Genomic DNA, 20,937 nt, shown 5'->3' on the forward strand with positions numbered 1-20,937 from the left:
AAAAAAAAAAAAAAGTTGCTGAGGGCAAGTATCTGTAACTCTAGGAAAAATAATAGTCTCTCTGAAAGACCTGTGATTCAGGATGAAACTAGGGGAGTGGCATTCCAAAACTGGGCTAGGTTCGAGCACAGGTTCGAGCTGGAGTCAAATCAGCTAGAGACAAATAAACCCAAAGACATGAAACTTGCCAATAACAGCAGGAAATAAATTTTATTTTAACATTTTTGGTGCATTATATGGACAGTAACATTAAAACAGTATTCTCCTGAGAAGGAGTGCCTCTTGCTATCACTGTTGGAAGCAAGCAGGAGAAAAAAAATTCTAATCATTTTTCAAACTGTATGAAAGATAAAATTTCTATATACTGTACAATAGCCATGTTATACAGCTATACATCTATATCTATATATGCTTATATTTAACTCTAACTATGGAGTGGAGACTTGGTCTAATCTAATTCCCCTAACATTTTATCTCTACCCAGGCTTCCTCCACACAGACAAAATCCACAAGCCTCTCACCATAGCAGTCAGTGGCTACTGGTGACTTGAATGGCTTTGAGATCAAGCTTGAAGTGCCCTCCTCTTTACAGAGATACGCATATTGCCAGTGTAGAGAAACTCCTCCTCCATCCCTAGTCTCATGAGTTTCAAATGCTCAAGAGCAGCACCATCTTCTGCGTAGGAGCACTATGCCCCTATGTAAAGGACAGAATTCCAGATATTGCATAACTTGGAATTCTTTCTCCTATATAATAGATTGATATAGAGAGATTTGGCCTATCTATTGCCAATCTTGTCTGTACATAGAACAAATTTGCCTCTGCACAGGGGTATCTTTCTCTACACAGAGGATGTAACACAGCCTCTTGTTCAATATAGCAAAACTCTGATGGAGAAGCCCTTACTTGAATTGTTTTGCTCAAAAAACAACAGCAACAAAAGAAATGAATTTTGCATAGCAAACTGTCACCTGCACTGTGTTACTCTGGCTCTGTGTAGCAGACCACTGTTCCTATAAAGCTGTATGGTAAGCAGTTCTGCAACAAGTTGTATTATATGAAGGGGCTAGGTGTATATTCTAGCAAACTGGCTTTCTGTCAGAGCTGGGAAAAACATCAGAGATCCTACAGACAGAGTCCAGCCTCACTTCTGCAGTAGTGAGCTAATAAGCTGCTCAGCTGAGGTGCCCCACAGAATGGGTGACCATGCCACTGTAAGTCACAGAGTGATTAAAAAACTTCAGACAACTCGGTTCTTCCACACTTACCCTATCAAATCTCTCCCTATCAAAAATGCATGTATATCTGGAAAACAAAGTTCTCTACCAGGCCAGTTCTCTACCAATGTCATTAGGAAGGAGAGATTGTAGTAGAAAAAAAAGGAGGGAAGGAAGCATTTTCTTCAAAATAATCTTCTTTTCACATTGAGAAAAAATATAATGCCATATTACTTTCAGTATTCCTCTTTTTGTTAACATTTGTGTGTGAGGGAGTCAATGGATTTGAGACAAAGAACTTCCCAGAGGTAGCTAAAAATGATCTGCTGCTGTACAGGGACAATGAAGTTTGTTTTGGATTGAGCACAGCTCAGTTCCAATCTTATCACTTCTCTGAGGCCAGCAGACACAAGGGGAAGCTACCATTGTGCTACCACACCACAAACTCAAGTTGCTCAGGAGGACTGGAGAGGCTATGAATGATCAAGCATATTAGAACTCATGCTGAGGCCGTGCAAGAGACCAAGGCCAGGAGGCCTAGGCCTAACCTAAGCCAAAGGCATAAAGGCTTGTGCTTCTCCACATGAGACTCAACTTAGGGCATCTGTACCATGGCATAAGACTACATCCTTTCTCCATTCTGGTCTCTCTGCAGGGGCAAAGCAAGAGGAGATGCAGCACTATTAAAGGACACCTGGGAGTTGAGCTGATCACAGCCTGGAAGAGAGTTTGGGAGAAAAGAAGGCAGCATCACATACTCTCAGCAGATTTAGTGTGTAACAGCAGCTACCATGACAGAATAGGAGAAAGGGGACTCTGTGTGCAGTACCTGAAGAAGAGGATGTGGGGGAAGGCCAAGCAGCAAGAAAATGGTGGGAAAACAAACAAAAAAGGCAAGCAGGACTTGTCTTGGTTATACACAGTGGATTATCTGAGTAGATTATTTCTCTTTTCTCCTTTCTCTTCTACTCATGGTATTTTACTGAGCATCACGCCTTCTGCGTTGCTGGTCCAGGAGCTGTCTGCAAGGGAGGTTCAGGGGCCGCCCAGAGCGGCGGAGACGTCGAGAAGGAAGGCCAGCCAGCTGGCGACAGATCTCATCTGAAGACATAGCAGATAAATACATGGTGACAGAAAGTCAAACCTTCCTTCAAGCTCTTCACCACCAGAATAACTAGGAGTACATCATTCTATCTACAGAAGCTGTCATACTGCTGAATCCTCATACACACAAGGGAGGTGAACAAATCCTTAGGTCTTTATTCAGGTTCTTAGGGCTTTATAAATGTACCACACATTAAAATTACTCACATATTGCTGCAGCAAGGGCTGCATAAGAAATCTGAACTGGATCCTGGTTTTAGTCATGAACAGAAATACAAGACTCACTCTTTAACCTCAAAGGAATGTAATTTTGAATAAGGGTGTGTTCAGAATTAGTAGAACATGATTCATTAATTGATCAAGATAAAGCAATGTCAATGCAGAATCAAGCTCTCAAAGCTCTTAGTACTGTGTATCTACCTCCCAGTGCTTCTAATGGCATGTATACTTGATGTAAGGCTCCATTGCACTAGAAGTCCCCAAATGAATTCTAAGGAATCTACAGCATATGGATTGGGAGGGGATGATGTGTCTATTCGTCTAACCTGTTCTAGGCTAGCTTTTTCTATTACTCACCTTGCATGACCTCATTCTCCTTGCAGACAATGCGAGAACACACCTCCTTGTTTATTATGTACATGCGACGCACACTGAGGGGATCACCAGAAGAGCGCCAAAATCAAGACAGGGTGTTGCAGATAGCCAAGGAGACAAAGAAGGGGATGCAGTCAATAAACATGTAAATATCACTTATGAGGTGGCAAATCTTGAAATCTTGTCCAAAAAAAGTTATTGTCAATAGAAAGATAGTCTTTGTGAGGATCTCATGATATATCCAAGTGTGTTAAATGACAACAATAATGATAATGAATATAGGATTCATCACAAAATCTTAGTGCTGCACAGATGCTGCACTGTTATACTACATTAATTAATCACCTTAAAAGGAGACTCTGAGGATGGGATTCATCACACCATCTGGTTTCCTGAGAGAACCTCTAGTCTCCAAATGAAACAATTGCAGAACTGGACATGTTGTGTTTGAAGAGAATTATGGCTTTTCTGAGAGACTGCAGATTTTTTACCTGGTAACACAGAGGTAGCTGATACACTGCTTCACTGGTTTATGAACAGAATAGAGGCGTGTGCAAGGGAACTGCTCTTCCCGACAATCTGAAAACACGAAGGTACAATCAAGCAATATTGTCAGGTGTGCTCAATTTGACAGAAAATAGAGGCCTTGAGAAGAAGTCTGGAGGGCAGTACTTTGCTTCTATTTTCCATTTCCTTGTGAAGGATGTGGATATTTTAGAGAAAAACAACAAAAAAAAAGGCAGAAATTTCTGAGCCCCTTGCTTCATAAGACAAAAATAAGAGGACCTTAAGTAAGAGGCAAAACTAGCCTGGGGAAAATCCTTAATAAAGGAGAAACATGCTTCAAAGGGATAGATATAAATAATCTACATGCAATTTGTAGTCATATATTTAAACACATGTTCCAATGGTTCTGCAATCTCATGCATCAGGACACAAATCCAGTTCTCTTTTGCTGGCAATCAAACCCATAGATCTACGACAGGGTTTCTTGCATTTCCCTCAGATATGCTGCCTCTTGGCCACTGACAATGACTGGACTTTGGCCAGGTGTGTCTGGTCTGGTGGTCTGCCTGTCACCCTAGACATGCTGCCTGGTGGAAGACTTTAGTTTCCACTGTTCTCATTTTCCCTTTTTAATTCAAGGAATGGGATGAAGTGAATTTTCCAGTGGGCCTCAGAGGGCACCAGACTACAGAGGTAACAGTGTAGGTGAAAGCGCAGTTGGGAAGGAGCTGTGAGAAGCAAACTTAAATGTACCTGATGCAGCTGTTGTGGCTTCAGTGTCAGACTGAACTGGAAGACACACAATCACAAAGTTAGGATGATTTACCTTTATTCCTTCCTATATATCAGTTTATTTGAAACAAATAACTGGAAAGCTCTTTCAAGAGCCCTCCATTGTAATTTCTGAGATGGAAACATTGTTAACATGAAACAGTGAAAGAAGGTACAAACTCAGTATGATTCTGGTGATAGCTATCTAGCCAACAATGCTAAAAATCTGGCAAGCTTTGCTATAAAGTGTTACCATTCCTTGCTCAGCATTACACTCTGCTTGTAAGGGAATCTTTAGTTAGAAAGCAAAAGGTTGGATAATAGTCCTTGGCAGCTGTAACTCCCAATTAGACGAGTAGGGAAGAAGCCTAACTCACTCTTTCTAGGGAACAATGAGTTCTTTAAGAAACGGCATCAATGGACGTACTGTTCCTTTAGTGTCCATGTCACCGGGACAAAAGGAAGTTGATTCATTGTTCCTTCTAACAAAACAACCCATCTGTACCAAAGTAAAAGAGTATGTTTTGTTACTTACCTGTCAGACACAAGTTCTCATCAACTTTAAATGGACTTGTACTTCTCTTGTTCATGTATCAGGATGTTAACCAGAATCACAGAGAAAACATATGAGCATAGAGAAAGACAGTATTTGAGAATTCCAGGTTTCATTTGGGGGCAGTAGGGGAAGGTAAGATTCGAACTGTGCAAGAGATCAGGTGAGGAGAAAGAAGGAGAACCCAAGTTATTCCGCTATGGACTGCGAATAGACTCACCAGGGCTAAGAAGGACAGGCGGTGTTACAGCTGCAGCTGGAGAAAGACAAGATTTTGAAAGATCTTGATTTGAGTTTTCAGACTCTTCCCCTTCCCACAGTTTTGCCATTTGCTCTTCATTCCTGATCTGCAGCTATCCCACATGTTTTTCAAAACATCATTAGAATCTACGGCATCTATTTGACTTGTCAAAATAACAGTATGCTTTCCCTGTGAATATCCTGGATGTCCTCAAGTTGGGGGCTGCTGTAGGGCAGATATGGGTCTCACAGCATATGCTCAAGATGAGGAGTTTCTTCTTGATCGTTCTACAAAAAGCATTTCAAAGCCTGAGTCTGTTGTCAAGGCTCAGGCTGTTACATTTAGCCTTTCCTTTCTTTTTCTCCTTCACATTTTTCAGATTTAGATGAAAGTTATCCACAGTCAGTTTGGTCAGGACACAAAAGGCCTTTAGCTATCCTTTTATAGACTGGCAGGCCTCACACACCGAAAAGATTCACATAGCTTACTGTCATTTCCCTTCAGGAAGAACATACCTTATGTGTACATATTATTATGCTTCAACTTTTCTACTCCAGTACCAAGCAGTCCCCCATGCACCTGTGACAGTTACTGGCTGGTGACAATCATCCAACTAGCTGATGAGCACAGTCACAGAGCAAAAGAGAGGTCATGGGTCTGTACTGTCTAGGAGAATGGGACATCCTTCTCAGATCTCCTAACACAGCACACTTCCCAGTAACAGCCTAGTATTGCTTCATTTCCTTTGTCTTTTGAACTAATGTACGACTCCCCAAATCAAATGACCAGAGGTTTCCTCCCCTTTCCTTGCTTTGCCTGATCTCTGCATTCCATAGCCCCAGCAGATAGAGAAACAATCACAGAGGTTAGCAGTGGGGGAGTCTAAATAGAAGTCACAAAGAAAAAGAGAGGGTCCTTTTTGAGTCTCTGGCCATCTCCTGCATTACCCACTGTGAGCCTAGTAGGATAAGCACACCTGGTAAGAGCATACACTCTATCAATTCCTGTGATGTGTCCCTGTAAGATATGAACCCATGCATTATTTACCCTTTGTCATTTGGTCTCTTCCTCCAAACTCCTCTGAAAGTTAAGAATGTATAACCTTCACACTTGATGTTTTTCTACAATGCAAGCATCTTCAGAGAACCAAGTGAGACTGGCATTTACTCGGAGAACACATTGTTATCTACCCATAATTCATCTCCCTCTGTGGAGCACAGACAGGAACTCCAAATAGTTGTGGATCCTGGAAGAGTACTGTTAGATGTCAGAGGAAGGAAAGAGGGCTTTCTGAGCACAACGAATATTTCCTGGAACTATACAGGTGAGAGTAAAGGTGAACAGGGAAAAAAAAAAAAAAGAAAAAAAGCCTGAAGTTGCTGACATATGAACTTACCTGAGGTGCTGATGAGCAAGTCAGTGCTAGGATCATCTAGAAAAGACAGAATGTCCTGAAAGAGCATGCCAGGAGTTTGTACCCTTTGCATTGCTAACCATACATAGCCTGAATCATCTTGCCGGCCATGCCAGGCTTATGCAACAGTGTGATCCAGGTCAGTTAATGTATAAATAGATAGTGCCCCTCTCTCACTCAGATTTATGCCCCTCATCAATGACTGGTCTGGGATTGGATTTCTTTACTGATGCATATTGTATTATTGAACTCTGGATTCATATTCTGACTTCTTGGACATGACCGCCATGGCCAGCTTGCCATGAAACTGAAAGCAAGGCACTGATGCCTCCTGCAGGATGATGGCAGACAGCTGACACTGTAGAGAAGAAAGGAGAAAAATCCAGAACCTTGCTGTAACTGCAAAGACATGTCAGCGTTTCCTCTGAAAAGTAATAGATAGCAAAACTGGTGTGTGTGTGGGGGGGTGTGATAGAGGGATAAAGTGTGAAGGGAGGGTCTGTGGATATGTTTTTGACTGGTTGCAGCTGCTGAACAATTTTCCTGGGAATCCCACACATTTCATGTGACAGGACTGTACCTGAGATATTTGATGGCTAAGCCAATAGCTTCAGTGTGAATTAAAAGCAGGCCCTTGTGGCTCCTCTGGGTACTGAAGCCTGGTGCAAAAACATATTTGTCTTATCATGTCATAGAAATGAAAAAAAAAAAAAAAAAAAAAAAGCCAAAAAGCCCCATAGGGATAAAGTGATTCACCCTCAACAATACAGTTAGGCAAGTTCTCAAAATGCCCTTTGTCAGCAGCCTTCCTGTTAGAGAACCCTACCATTTGTACACTCTTTTGCTCAGTATTTTCCTGAGCATCAGAAAAGTTGCCCTGATTTATTACAGCTAATGAATTATCAGCCCTCATGGGTCTCCCACAAACCTTTGCTGTGAATATAACTTTGTGAAATTCTCTGTACTCCAGGGACTCTTTACCCCGGACTTCAATACTAGTGAACTATTTGTAACCAGCTTACAGTACTTAGCAAGTTGCCTTAAAGGGCTAAAAGACAACCTCACAGTGGCAGAGGCAAAGAAGCAAATAACAGCATTTGCAATGAAACAGGTTGTAATTATAAGGGACACCTGGATCATATGAGCAAATGCTTAGGACTAACACTCCTGTAATACTTGCCAGTTATGGATTCTGGTTCTTGCCCGTGTACTGCCCATGGATACCAGTCTGCAAGAGAAGAGAAATAGAAATGAGTGATGAAAAGGCATAGAGATGTATTTCTACAGGCTGGAAGTGTTGTGAGATGCTTGTCTTTCCAGGAGACACCACTGCCCTCTGCTGAAGGGAGAGATGCTCTCCACTTCACCCTCCACTGTCAGCAGGATTTGTTCTTTAAAGGCTTTTGGATGCAGTGGCTCAAGGCTCTATCCCTGCTGCTTCTGCCAAGGTCCAAGGCCAGGCAGAGGCATGAAATTTTAGTGTCTCCAAGTCTGCTTCCAGAATTTCCATTTCTGCAACACCATTTGATACATTTTGAAAAACATTTACCCCTTGTCTCTCTGCTCTGGAGATTCATCAAAATCACTACCTCTATTTTATAAAAGAGGAAATTGAATCATGGAAATTGTTTACTTAAGGTCACAGAGCCACTGGCATAGTAGGAAAGAAATTGCAGATTTTGTAGCTCCTTACACAAATCATCAGCTATTCCACCATCCTCCCTGGTTATGGGACACTGCGAGGAAGAGCTTTCTGTTTCCACACCCTTGGTTCAACAGGAGAGGGAGAATGATGAAGTTTTTGCTGTGCATTCTGTGTGAAGAGGGAGGAATTGAAACTGAGACAGACTGTTCATTTGTTCAAATATGAAGACTGTTCCTCCAGCAGCCAGGAATAAGAAAATATTTCCTGCTAGCCACAGGGAAGGGAAATGTCTACATAACTGGAGGTGGGATAAAGGAAAGAGTTGGCAGGAAAGGACTGGTGATCTGGAATGCTGCAGAGCTGTGTGCAGGACCAGCTCAAAATACAGTACACACTGCTGTGTCTTATGAATTCAGCCTTTAGCTTTCTGTTGTTAGTGGAAACAACAAGAGTAAATATTATATGAGTTTTAAAACCTTAGTTTTTCTTTATTCCAAGAGCAGATACTTGCAGGCAGCAGAAATACACTTGGGATCCCTGCACAGTCCCACTCTGCAGCATTACAACACCTTGCTATTCCTTTCCTCACCCAGCTGCCAGCAAGGGCTCAGCTGCTGGCCAGGGAGAGCCAGACATGCCTAATAACTTAAGCACACAGTGTAGTGCAGTCCCAAACTTTTCCTGTTCCAGCTAATCTCTTAATGGCAACATTCAGAGAGGAAAAATGAGAATGTTCTTAGTTTGTTTCTGATACAGGAGGAAGGATTCAAATTCTAACTTCGAAACCTTTTCTAACATTAAAAAGCTAGGTCTTACTGGCCTTGTTCATGTCCAAGAATTGGAAAACTAGTTCAATTTTTAAAAGACAGGCCACAAAGAAGTGTAACCTCTGCATGTGAGAAAAGAGGGGAAAAAAAGGGGAAAAAAAAAAGTGAATTTCTCACCAGACTTTGAAACACTTCAACTTGTATTTGCTCAAGCACCCAATTATGATATCTTTTAAACATGCGGGAGGAAGGATTTTATTGTCCAAGCTGCACTAACTTCACCCTTGTCTTAAAAAGCTACCACCCTAATTCATCAAATCTATAACTAGACAAATAGCAAAAGAGATCATGAGAGACAAATTGGTGATTCCTCTTATTTTGTTGCTATTTTCATGTTAAAACAAAAATAACAAACCTTAGAACAACTGGAAAAATACACACACACAACAAGAAATCTTCTTTTCAGGTCTTCTTTATGCATCAGGAAGACTAGTAACTTTTTTTTTTTCTTCCCTGTAACTTTGTAGGCCACCTACAAGATCATATCTTGGATGGCTCCCATCCCTCCTTCACAGTCACAAACATGATATACTCTTTGTGGTAATAATTATGCATGTTTACGGGGAAAAAAATAGTGCAATTGGGAATATGAACAGGTTTCAGCTAAATCTCAGATCCAAGCAGTCACTGAAGAACAGAAGAGGTCCATCTGGTGACAACTATTTCAGTATAGGGAAGGACTGAGAGGAGTAGATTGACATACTGTGATTTGAATGTAATAGGTGCAGTCATCTGTTTCTTACAGCCTTCTCTGGGTGGAACTATCTCTATTCATTTGAATAATTTCTCTTTTGTTCTTTATCCTGACCAATATGTTTCTAATGTCTGATGCTATCCTCTCATTTTGTTTTCTTCTGTAAATTTGAATCCTCCTAAATTTTCAATGAAGAAATTTCAAGAAAAGATGTGAAGCAATAAAACAGAACAGTAACAACAAAAGCAAAGAAAGGTCTAGACTCCTGAGCTTAAGTTTGTCCAAACAACTATATAAAGTACTTCAAAATCCTTTGGCAACTGAATGGCCTGGAATTGGAGGCATCTCAACAGGAACTGTTAGTGACAGCAGGTGTTTCACAACTAGAATATAAAAGGTTATGTGAAGCACTGGAAGTGCTCCTCAGATCACAGAAACACGGGCTGTCAGCTATGTGAAGTACAGCACAAACTCTAATAATCACAAACCACAGCTAACACACTTTCTCAATCTGACTCTGGCTATTTCACTTACCTAATCTCTGCTGTGCAAACCTTAGACCTCGGTCTACTGTGACCTCTGCTGTATACTGCCTATATGCAGGCACATAAAGGAACCAGTCCCAGCTTCCCAAACTCTTCCACGTAGCTCTATCTCCACCATTAGTTTCCTGTTCAGTTTTTCCTCTACATCTACATGTATGTGTCTTTCTCCCTAGGTCATTGCACTTCAGTCTCTGCAGAGAACTCCAAGGGGGCCAGGATGAGGAAGAAATCCTCTCCTTGAAGTAAGAACTCACCAGATGGGGACAAAGAAAGTGATAAGAGACACAGCAGTATACAAGTTCCAGAGGTCTTCATCCCTGTGGAGGGGAGGACAGAAGTCAGAGGAAAGTTGAGGTGCGGGCGCTGTAGCCCAAAACCACTTTTTGCCCTCTGCCTTCATTTCCCTCCTTGGAAATTTTGCTCTTCCCAGATTCCCTCCCACCTAGCTTTCTTGTAATTTTGCCAGTTTTCCAGCTGCTGCTAAAACATTTTAAACTGAACATAGAACGCCAAATGCCTTGTTTCTCTTAGCACCTCCTTTCTTTAGACATTTTGCTTCCCTGTCTCCATCCTTTTTCTCAGCCATGTGGCTAAAGACTCCCCAGTCCCCCTCCCAGAACACAAAGAAATATTCCCCTTTGTTATCTCCCTCCACTGTCTTCTCCTTTTAGCTTATTCCGAGCAATGGTGAGAGAATGGACGGATTTCCAATCACTTACTGCAGCCTTCAGTCTTTGCTCCTTTCAGCAGCAGACGCTCTGTCTTCCCCCTTCAGCTGTTCTCCTCACTTTGGCCACTGGGTATATCATATACAGCCACTCCCAGAAAACGTTCTTTCAGTTGACTTCAAAATACAATTTGAGGGAAAAAAAAAAAAAAAAGAAAAAAAGAAAAAGAAAGAAAAGGAAAAGAAGAAGGCAATGAAGTGGTGGGATGTTGTGTCATCATGCAAATGGAATGAGGGGGGAGGGGGTGAGGAGCAGCTGCCCACACCCTCATTCCAGAGTTTATTATAATCCAAAAGGAGCCTGCTCCTCCCATTCCCTCAGGATGGTCCAGGACCAGGGATGGATTCCTCTGTCTACATTGTATATTTGCCTCCTCTTTTATTTTGTCTTCCTCAAACAGTTCTCTTTCTCCCTCTTCTACTTACATCACTACAGCTACCCTTCTTTTCCCACTGAGCCCCTAATTACACCCCATTCCTTTGGCTCTCTTTTATCCCTATTTTCCCATTTCTCTTACACACTGAAAATCTGCAGAGCTTGTACCATTTCTTTCCTAAAGAATGTGAAGTTTTCCAGTACTATGCATTTGAGAACAGCCTTCCCACCACCAATTTGGAGAAATTGCAGCACTCTTTCTGAGCAATGCCTTTAAAAAGAAAAACAAAAAACTGTGCCCCTAAAAAAAAAAAAGGAAAAAAACCCCTCTCTCTTCTACCTAAAGATGAAAAGGGGTGTTATAGCTAGACTAGTTGTAGCACTTTGAGTTAGTAACCTTGCCATTATCAATCTGAGTCAGTTCATGGGGAATGTCATACAACTTCTTACTATATCTCCATTTCTCTGAAGATCAGGTACCATGTTGAGCCCTATGACTGTGAACTTCATATTTTACTGGTGAACCTTAGGCTGGCTACTCTTTGGGACCAAGACTTCATGCTTTAGAAAAGTATAAAGTGCTCAGATTTCCCATGTCTAGAGTGCTCTAGAGCTTGGCCATAATAGCTTGTGCTTGTATGTGAACCACATGCATGACTGACAAGTTTAGGCTTGAAATGCACTTAATCTTTACTCTTTCCATCTAAATACTTTTTGTCAGTCTTACATTCTATCTTTTTTTTTCTCTACTGTCTCTGCTTTCTCCTCTATAAATCTTTTTGCATCTTTTTCTGCTGCTGTTCCCTTCATTTTTCTTCATCCTTGCCCCCAGCACTTCTCTTGATCCTGCCAAATGCAAAATCTCTTTTATTTCCAGAAATACTTGAGGGCTTGGGCACATCATAATTTGATTCAGTTTGCCATGGTGACAGAGCGAATTCTAGCCTTTCCCCTAAAATCCTATTGGATTGTATAACTCCAGAGACAGCCTAGTCCAGTATGTGCTGCAAGTGATGCCGCGCAGGAGGAATTCAAAATCATCCATGGAACAGGATTTAGTGCCAGAACAATGGGTGGGGACAGTGTGTTTAATGAACAGAGAGAATGGACATGCCCCACCGCCCTTTACTGCAACGGGATTATCTTGTACTTGGTGTTGGGGTCCCTGTTATACAAATAGTCAGAACTCAGCTTTTCAGAGTGGGAAAGACAGAGTTCTGTCCCTGTGACTGCAATGAGACTCCAGCTAAGCGAGAGGTGCAAAGCAAGTTGAAGTCCTAAGTGGTAACAGATGTATTACAAGGAGAGAGTAAAAGAAGAGAGAAAATAGGCCTGGATAAATAACAGAAACCAAAAAAAAAAAAAAAAAAAAGCATAGAAGGAAGACACAATCTTTCCATGGATCGCAGACAGATGGAGGGCCTGGCAGAGAGCCCATCAGCTGGCAGCAGGGGTGATGACATCAGCCCACGGGCGGGCAGGCGCCAGGAAGGAGGCTGCTGCGTATCCTCCCTCGCTGGCCACGGCCCTGGGAGGCTGTGGGAAGGGCTCACCCTGCCATCAGGGTCACGTCAATGCAGGCACCAAGCAGGGATTGGAACATGGGGCGATTTCTGCAAAAGGGGAAGGATATAAACTGAGAAAGGGAAAAGACAGACCAAGAGCAAGGACTGTAATTTATGCCTCTCTTCAAACTCCCTTGAGCTGCTCCAAGCACTCTCCATTTTATGAATGAGGGAGTGGTAAGTTCACAAGCCACTACTTACTCTCTCATATAACTCTTCTTCCAAGAGCCCTAGAATCTCCATTTCCAGCATTTCCAGTTTCTTTCTTAGTGGTTTTTTCCCCTCTCCTTGTTGCTCCTGGTTCTCTGGGTCTGTGGAGACACTAGTCGGACACTGCCCCTTCTTTGAGCTTCAAGTCACAATCTCGGACCCGAAGACAAGGCTATTTGAGGAGGAAGCTAGAAAATGAACGAATCTCCCTCCCTCATGCAGCAAAGAAAGACAGAAATCTTGGAAGGGAAAGATATGACACATACTGGCATTATGCCAGTAGCTGGGTAACCCTCATTTGTTCTCAAGAAACAGCAGGCTAGGAATAAAACCCAATAATTTTTAGTATAAAGTTACTCAGGAAATCATTACCATGTCTTGGCTACCATGAGAAAATTTGGAAAGTGTTACTTGCATGTGACACTGCTTTAACCAGCTTTTCTTACCTAAGTGTAGCTGGTAATGGCAATGCTCAAGAGAAGACAAAATCACTGCCTGTTCATTCTCATTTCTGGTCCTCCAAAATCTCAAGGGGGAAAAAACTAGTGCTGAAAGGCAGCAAGAGATGGGTAGAGGGAGAAGAAAAGTTAGGCATTTCCCTGCTCACCAGAGCAGAGTCCAGGACTGAAGCACCATCAGCCTGTTTTACTGAATCTAGACACCACCATTCACACTTCCAGGGACTGGCTAAAACTCAGTCCATGGAGGACAATCAGAAATTAAGCAAACAAAAGAATTGATGGAAACTGCTCCCAGTTTGAGAAATCCCTTCAGATCCTTGGCTTTTTATTGATGTCCAGGTTGTACGGATGTATAGGCGGGGCTACCTCTTTCCACATAGGTTGGTTTTGGTTTTAGTTTTCTCTGTGCCTCTGTCTTGTCATTCAAACCGTTGTTACTGTTTAACCGGTTAACTATGACACTGCAGATGAAGACCATCCTGAAATGTATTTATCTGGAAACTTTCATTGATGCCATACATTTTGTCCTGGTAGCGTATCACCATCTCACACAAACAGCAAGATTCCAAGATTCACCTCTGGTCCTGGGTAAGATTCCCGCTTTTGAACTTGAAAACTTTTTTTTTTTTTTTTTTTTTTCCCCAAGCTGCAAGTGTGTGTTTTCCCCAGGCTGCTCCATGCAAACTTATTCTAACAACACACCTCTCATTTGGACAGCTTGGTGCAGATGGGAAGTTCTTGGTGAGGGAGGGGCAGTTCAGCATTTTATGAATACCAGGCAAACGGCACTGAAAGAAATGGACGCATCCTGCTGCTCCTGCTCTCTACGGACACTGGAGGGAGCTGCAGCACATCGGCACTGGAAACCTCGTCCAAGGGAATCCTTCAGGAGGATTCCCTGTGTGCAGTTCTGTGTCTGAAGGCCCTAATCTAACATAAAGGCTCTTCTAGCTTGCCTATTTGTCAGCATCCGTTCTTTTCTAGTCACCTTGCCTTTTCGGGTAGAGAGAAAAAAAATCAGATATTTTTCTACCATCCCCATCCCATTCACAAAGATTGCAGGAGGGCCCTCACTGCTGGGAGATTACCATATTTAATGTTATTCTACACCTTCCCTTCTCATTTACTTTGCTGTCTTCTGCTTTACATGCAGTTGTTCTTCTCCAGGAAAGGAGGACTTGGGGACATCCACAGTGATCCAGCAGATGACTCAAGATAAATCATTCTTCCTTCTGAAAAATCCAGTATCAGTGCCATAGTATGATGTGAAGAACTCTGCAACAGTAAATAGCATGGGTGACTTGCAAGGGAAAGACTTCTATACATACACATCCCAAACTGCACTGACCTTGTGCCTGTAGGTTTTATAAATCAGAAGATCAGAGTGTGATTCAGCAAAAATTTGGCACTGATCCCTGAATGCTGCCAGGGATGCTGTAGTAATGGTGGTGTGATGTTTTAGATGAGGCACAAAATCTGCCTCTTGGAAATTAAAATCTCCTGGTGCATTTCACCCCAGGGACAACTGCAGCTCAGCAGACAAGTCACCCCAGTGTGCTTCATCTGTAAAGGCCTAGGAGAAGCATTTGAAAGCCATCTGATCTCTTTTCCTCTCACTGGTCTTCACATGTGCTCTCAGTAACTGGACGTGAAACTACATCTGAGTGGTGAGAAATTAATGAACTGTTGCAAGACATTTGAATACATCATTCCAATAGTGTAGCACTGGGTGTTCAATAGAACTGGTGCTATGAAGTGAGTTTTCTTTGGACCCCCACTGATGACTGCTCACTGCCAATGGGTTCCATAAATACCTAAGATCTGGCATCATCCCTCAGTTGTTCCACTGATGCGTCTGAGGTTGCCAGAAGGAAGGAACATGAATTCATGACCTGATCTGTCTTTCCCTCTGAAGAACCTGATGAGTCAACGAAACAAGGATGGCACTCAACTTAGGATGACCTAGAGCTCATTAAAGATTATTAGCCTATTAACTTGCACTCCCCTATCCTAATAATGAGATGATAATATTATGGTATTAGGGTTACTGCTTCCCTTCCACTCTCTATGATAATTAGCCAAGGCATTATAATGCAAGTGCAAAACTGTTACGTGATACAATCATAATATAATCAATGAAAAGATCTGTGTAAAGTATTTCCAGAAAGTGTGTTAACAAATACCAAAGGCGATCAGCAAAGGCGTGCTAGTTTTGTGGAGTTACCACATGGCACCCATCTCTGCAGAGATATGAAATAAATATCTCCGCTCCATGTGTCTATTGTCTCTCTACACACTGGGTTAAGAATACACTTTGGGGACAACAAAGTCTGACTTTGTATCCAAATCATTGCAGAGGTGGGAACACCACAAAGTTTGGGAGCCTGGATGTGACCCACCTCTACTGAATAAGTGACTATGTTTCTTTTGTCTTACCTATACACAAGAACGAGGAATTCTTCACCTCTTTATTTGCGAATCAGCAAACAAGGCAGGCAGCCTTGCAGACGCAAAATGCCCTCAGGGAGTGCATGAAATTAATTAATTCATAGTCAGCACCATCAAATCAGTGCAATATTCGTGAAGAACTAAGTATGCATACAGTGAGTCAAGTATTCTTTGCTGTTGTGTTGAAATATTCGGCCATAGGATTCTGGCTTCCCAAGGCCAAGAAGCCTGCAGTGAGTGGTTGTCAGGATTTTGCTTCTTCTGTACCACTCTGCTTCAGAGTTACCTTCACTCTTCTTTCTCCAGTTCTGAATATCACAATTACATTTCATTTCTGGTCCCTCATGCTGTTAGGGTCACTCCTCCTGGCTGTTTCACACATTCTTGTGTCATCTTCCCTTCTCTAAGCAGCCGAACTGAAACTAAAGCATGGCATTTCTAAAGACCTTTTTTTCAAGACTGCTCTCTCAAAGAGCACTTAAGGCTCAACCAATACATAAATGCTCCCTGTAATTCCAGGTAAGTGTGCCCATGCAGAGTTTGGACCAAGAGGAAGCACCATCTTTAGTTAAAACTAGTTCAATATATACTATAGTTGTACATACTTTATTACATACTTTAATACATACTTTAGTTAAAACTAGTTCAATACATGTGAACAAGGCCCAGGCCATACATTGAATACCAGTAGCAATTTAAGACATAACTGGTTCTACTCCCCTTCCCCCTTGTCTTCTGGATATCATAACCCTGTAGCTTTCATCTTTGTGTGGTGATTTTATGATGGAGTATTAAACACAGTTGGCTAAAGAAGTCACTACTCCAAGCTGTCTGTCCCACATCTTACTCATAAAATGCTGCCTCAACAGATTCAGAAGAAAAGAACCTTCTCTGGAATTGCAGTTTGTCACCTGAACTACTAAACTAGCATGTAATCCTATTTAGTTCTCCAGACTATAAATGGAATCATCTAAGTTCTGCTAAAGAACTGTTTTGAATGCTCCAGTTTCAAAATGATGAGCTCACACATAATCTTAAACCTACTCAGTGATGTCTTAAACCTACTCAAACAGGTTCACCAGATACAACAGAGATATCACTGCTATCTCTGATATCAGTGTTCTGATATCATTTTGATATGACAGAGAATATCACATCTGAGATTTCTCATAACCTCAGTCCCTGTCTTGTCCGAGGTTCAGCCTTTTGTGCCATTTTATTTCCTGTTACTACTCCAAAATTTGGTAGATTTGCCAGACCTAGCATTCCAAATATTGAGTCATGCCCCCCGTTTCCTTCCCCAGCAGAGCAGTTTCTAAAATCACATTCTGAATAGGCTATTCTGACTTTATGATTTTGAATTTCTGAAGTGTACTTAGTTCTGTGATTCTCACAAAGCCTAATGATTCTAATAGATTTCAGGGAAGTACAAGGTGTGATCAACTCATAGAAGCTAGCAATACTTGAACCAGGCATATTCTTTCAGTTAAAAATTGCACTAGAAGGAGGTAGATGAAGGCATAAAGAGAATGGGGATGGATTGGCAACATTATATGATCAGTTTTAGACAACAATAATGAGAAAAAAAATAAAATTAAAAAAAAAAAAAAAAGATATTCCTACAAGCTTCTAAAGAGCAAACAGGGAATTTCCAGCACTTCTAAAATGTGCAAACTGCTGAAGTCCTTGGTGCTAACACTGACAATTGTTATCTTTCTTCTGAAAAATATAAGAAAGGTGAAGGGCAATTGTACTGAGCAGCTATCTACAAAGAAATGCAAATGATTCTGTGTGTTAGGAGACAAATGGATAAGAGTTTATATTGTGGGAAAAGAACTAAAAAGCACCACCTTTCAGCTTTTTATCCCTCTGTTTCCTGTCCCTCCACAGGGACTTATCTTTTAAATCTTCAGTGATGTTTTCTACAGTTGACATCAGAGGAATCTGAACAAAGATTGCAGGCGTTATTGCAACTACATTGGTATAAATCTCTGTCTGTCCTGTAGGTACAATAGACTTTGACCAGATTACTCTAATTTTCTTCTGCCTTTCCCCATGAATAGTCACTTACTGTTCTGATCTGACAGCAGATTGAAACCAAGGCAAATGATATTAATGAAAATCTGTCCCAATGTGATATGCATGTATTTAAAGGGTCTATACTGATTTAGCTCATCACATTTTGAAAGAGATGAAAACATCTTAATCACCAAATGCACCAAATGCAGATCATTCTGCACCAAGATAAACAGTACCTTTGCAGAGTGTCTGTAAAAGGGTGATAATACTTGGTAGCTAAAATATCTAGTTTGATATTATTCTGGTAATTTCTTGGTTTTACCCACCAATGCATCTGCCCTGATAAGCTCACAGAAATGCAGAGAAGGGAGAAAGCAGATATATTTTTATAAACAATAACTTAATGGTTCACTCACAATTTCCTGATTTGAAACTGTTAGAATAAAAAGGCACTGGAGCTTCATTTCCATGTAGCTGTATACAGTATTTACATCCAGATCAAAACGTGCAAGCTTTGCTTGTTAAAACATATAAACATTATTTTTTTTCTCTTTATCAATCTCTTTAGCCAGTCTGCAGCAGCTATTTACTGCAGTCATCTTCAGTTCTCCCTTTCCCCATCTGCCATCTCTGGTATTCCTCCCTGTTTCTTTCTTTTCTTTCTTTTTTTTTTTTTTTTCTCTCCGTATAGTCTGTTTTTATCTGCAACCGTGCCCCTCACCCCCTTTATTTCTGCATTTCTTCCTCTGTATCTCTTCTCTTCTGTATATGTATTTCCCCCTCGTGCTTTTCTTTCTCCTGGTTTCTCTTTCTGCATAAGCTTCTGTGTCTCTGGCTTTCTCTCCGTCTCCCCGGTTTCCTCTCAGTCACCTTCACTGGAATGTTGGCAGAAATGTTTTTTTTTTTTTCTATGAAAACAAAGAGACTAAATAGCTAAATGAACAAACAAAACAGCTAGAAGCAGACAGAAGGTTTCAATTCCAGAAGGGTCTGTATTCCGAGAGCTTTTCTTACTTCTTCGCGGAAGAGAGAGCTGCCCTCCCTGACAACCCCCCCTCCTCACACGGAGCCCAGGCTTCCCTCTCCCCTTTCATGAAGACCTTGGCTGGGAGTGATGGATTGCACTGCAGTGAGAGCTGGGAGCACCGCAGGGAGAGGAGCGGGGAGGGATGGGGAAAGGAGGAGACACATTGCCAGCGTCAGGGCAGGAAGGATTTAGTGTGGCCTGATCAAAATAGAAGGAGGAGTAAAAAATGGGGAAGTGGGGCGGGAGGGGGGGTGTCTGGGAGGGGGTATGTTTATGCCGACTGCATCATTCCGATTCTAACCGAACAGACTGGAGCGCCAGGCTCTGAGGGAGGCTGAGCCAAGAAAAACACCACACACAGCAGCTGGAGCAGTACGGGCAAGGCTGTCACAGGGGCACCGGGGAGATGGGAAAATGGAGAAGCACTCGGGAAAGAGAGAGAGGGAGAGGAGGGGGGGGGGGGGAGGAGGGAAGCCTTAAGAGGTATAAGAATGATAAAAAAAAAGATATGACCATTTTTATAATTTGAATTTCTTTCTGGAGCTATAACAATGAAGTCAGTGTCAGAGATGCAGAAACATGTAAAGGGTCAAACAAGGAATACTTCAGTCTCACTGCTCTCTGAAGGGTAACAACAGCATGACTTGGGCACAGAAGTGAAGTCCATCAGCACCTCTGATGCTGGGGGTGGCAGTAGGGACACGGGCAGTGTCTGGCTGCGGCAGCTCTATTGCCTGTGAATTGTACCAAGCAGAATGCGCCCCTTCTCTTTTGAGGAACATGCAGCACCTTTTCCCCACTGCACCAATTGCAAGTCTGAAACATCACTTGCCTTTGTCACCTTCAATACTGCTCTTCTTTCTGTATTTCTTGTTTTCTCTTCATCTCTCCATCTGTTTCTTCCTCATTATCCTGATTTTTCTCAATTTTTTTTTTTTAATTTCCATCTAGCTTCCTTTCTCCTTCTCCTTTTTTTACCATCTTTCTCTCAATCTTTCCCAAGTCCACCCCTCCTTCCGTTGCAGCTGCTCTTGCAGATTTTCCCCTCAGGCTTAACTTTCCACCAACTAAATTATATGACAGCGCACAATATGCAATATACCCCTCCTTACACGCCTGTTGCTTGGATCCAAATGACAAAGACCATAGGGAAGAAGGCCCTGGTCGTGTTTTGCTTGACGGTTAAGAGGGAGGTGCCCTATAAAGGCACAGAGGGTGAACAGGGGGAGTGGAGGATGAGGAGAGGTGTGTGCCTGGCAGCCACCTTAACAGCCCCCAACAAGTTGCCTGACCCCTGCAACCTCCTAGAGCGACTTCTCCCCTCGTCCCGCTTCCTACAACAGTCTGAGGCTTCACTCGCACTCCCTCCCTCCGGCTATTGCTTCCTCCCTGCTTCCCCCATCCCATCCTGCCATTGCAACCGCACCAGTTTCCAGCCACGCTGGACTAGTTCTCTCTGCAAGACACCTCAGGCTCCTCTCCTTTCTCCCTGACGTGGGTTTACACTCCAAAGAGTGCCCTACCCATGGCTACCGTAATGGGGACAATCCCTGCAAGCAGAGGAGAGAATCTGAGTTGCATTCATCTGCTCCTTCATCTCCTCCATCTGTCTAATGAAGGCAAGTGGAAAAGGGCAGTGGATATGTAACTGGGCTTGCTGGTAGCATATGTTATTAGAGAAACTGCATTTAAAAAAAAAAAAAAAAAAAAAGCCTTTAAAAAACATATTCCCTGGAACACCATCCCACGAGTTCTGATCCCATTGTCAGACAGTGATGTAAAACACCAGAACAACCAGGAGAAACTCAGTGATGCTTTAACCTTCTCCCATGAAGCTCTTCAGCTTGAAAGGCAGATGGTTATCAATCCCTTCCCATGCAGGAAAGCAGTGCCTGTGAAGTCTAGCCACCCTGTGGCTGCATCAGAGTCCCCTGACATGCACAGAGATCTTAGGGCATCACTGCAACAGCATCAATCAGAAGCCACTAGGG

General features: G+C 42.3%; 1 protein-coding gene across 1 annotated transcript; it reads right to left on the bottom strand.

Annotated features, from left to right (window-relative positions):
* Window positions 1–1,955: 1,955 nt before the first annotated feature.
* MFAP5 (microfibril associated protein 5) lies at window positions 1,956–10,983 on the bottom strand. Its single transcript, XM_026044827.1, has 9 exons — window positions 10,833–10,983; window positions 10,368–10,430; window positions 7,583–7,630; window positions 6,385–6,420; window positions 4,968–5,003; window positions 4,177–4,212; window positions 3,408–3,495; window positions 2,899–2,972; window positions 1,956–2,319 (listed from the first exon to the last, which is right to left on the bottom strand). Exons 2-9 carry the CDS (start codon window positions 10,426–10,428, stop codon window positions 2,198–2,200), a joined length of 501 nt encoding a protein of 166 aa, XP_025900612.1. The 5' UTR covers window positions 10,429–10,430; window positions 10,833–10,983; the 3' UTR covers window positions 1,956–2,197.
* Between the last annotated feature and the right edge of the window lie 9,954 nt (window positions 10,984–20,937).

The sequence above is a fragment of the Nothoprocta perdicaria genome, unplaced genomic scaffold (assembly GCF_003342845.1).
Source record: "Nothoprocta perdicaria isolate Ctin4 unplaced genomic scaffold, notPer1 scaffold_386, whole genome shotgun sequence".
Taxonomy (NCBI): domain Eukaryota; kingdom Metazoa; phylum Chordata; class Aves; order Tinamiformes; family Tinamidae; genus Nothoprocta; species Nothoprocta perdicaria.

Coding starts and splice junctions, on each gene's coding strand:
- MFAP5 (XM_026044827.1), bottom strand. CDS start 10,428: ATGAAGACCTCTGGAACTTGTATACTGCTGTGTCTCTTATCACTTTCT. Junction 7,631..10,367: donor ACTTTCTTTGTCCCCATCTG/GTGAGTTCTTAC, acceptor CTTCTCTTGCAG/ACTGGTATCCATGGGCAGTA. Junction 3,496..4,176: donor AGCCACAACAGCTGCATCAG/GTACATTTAAGT, acceptor TCGTGTTTTCAG/ATTGTCGGGAAGAGCAGTTC.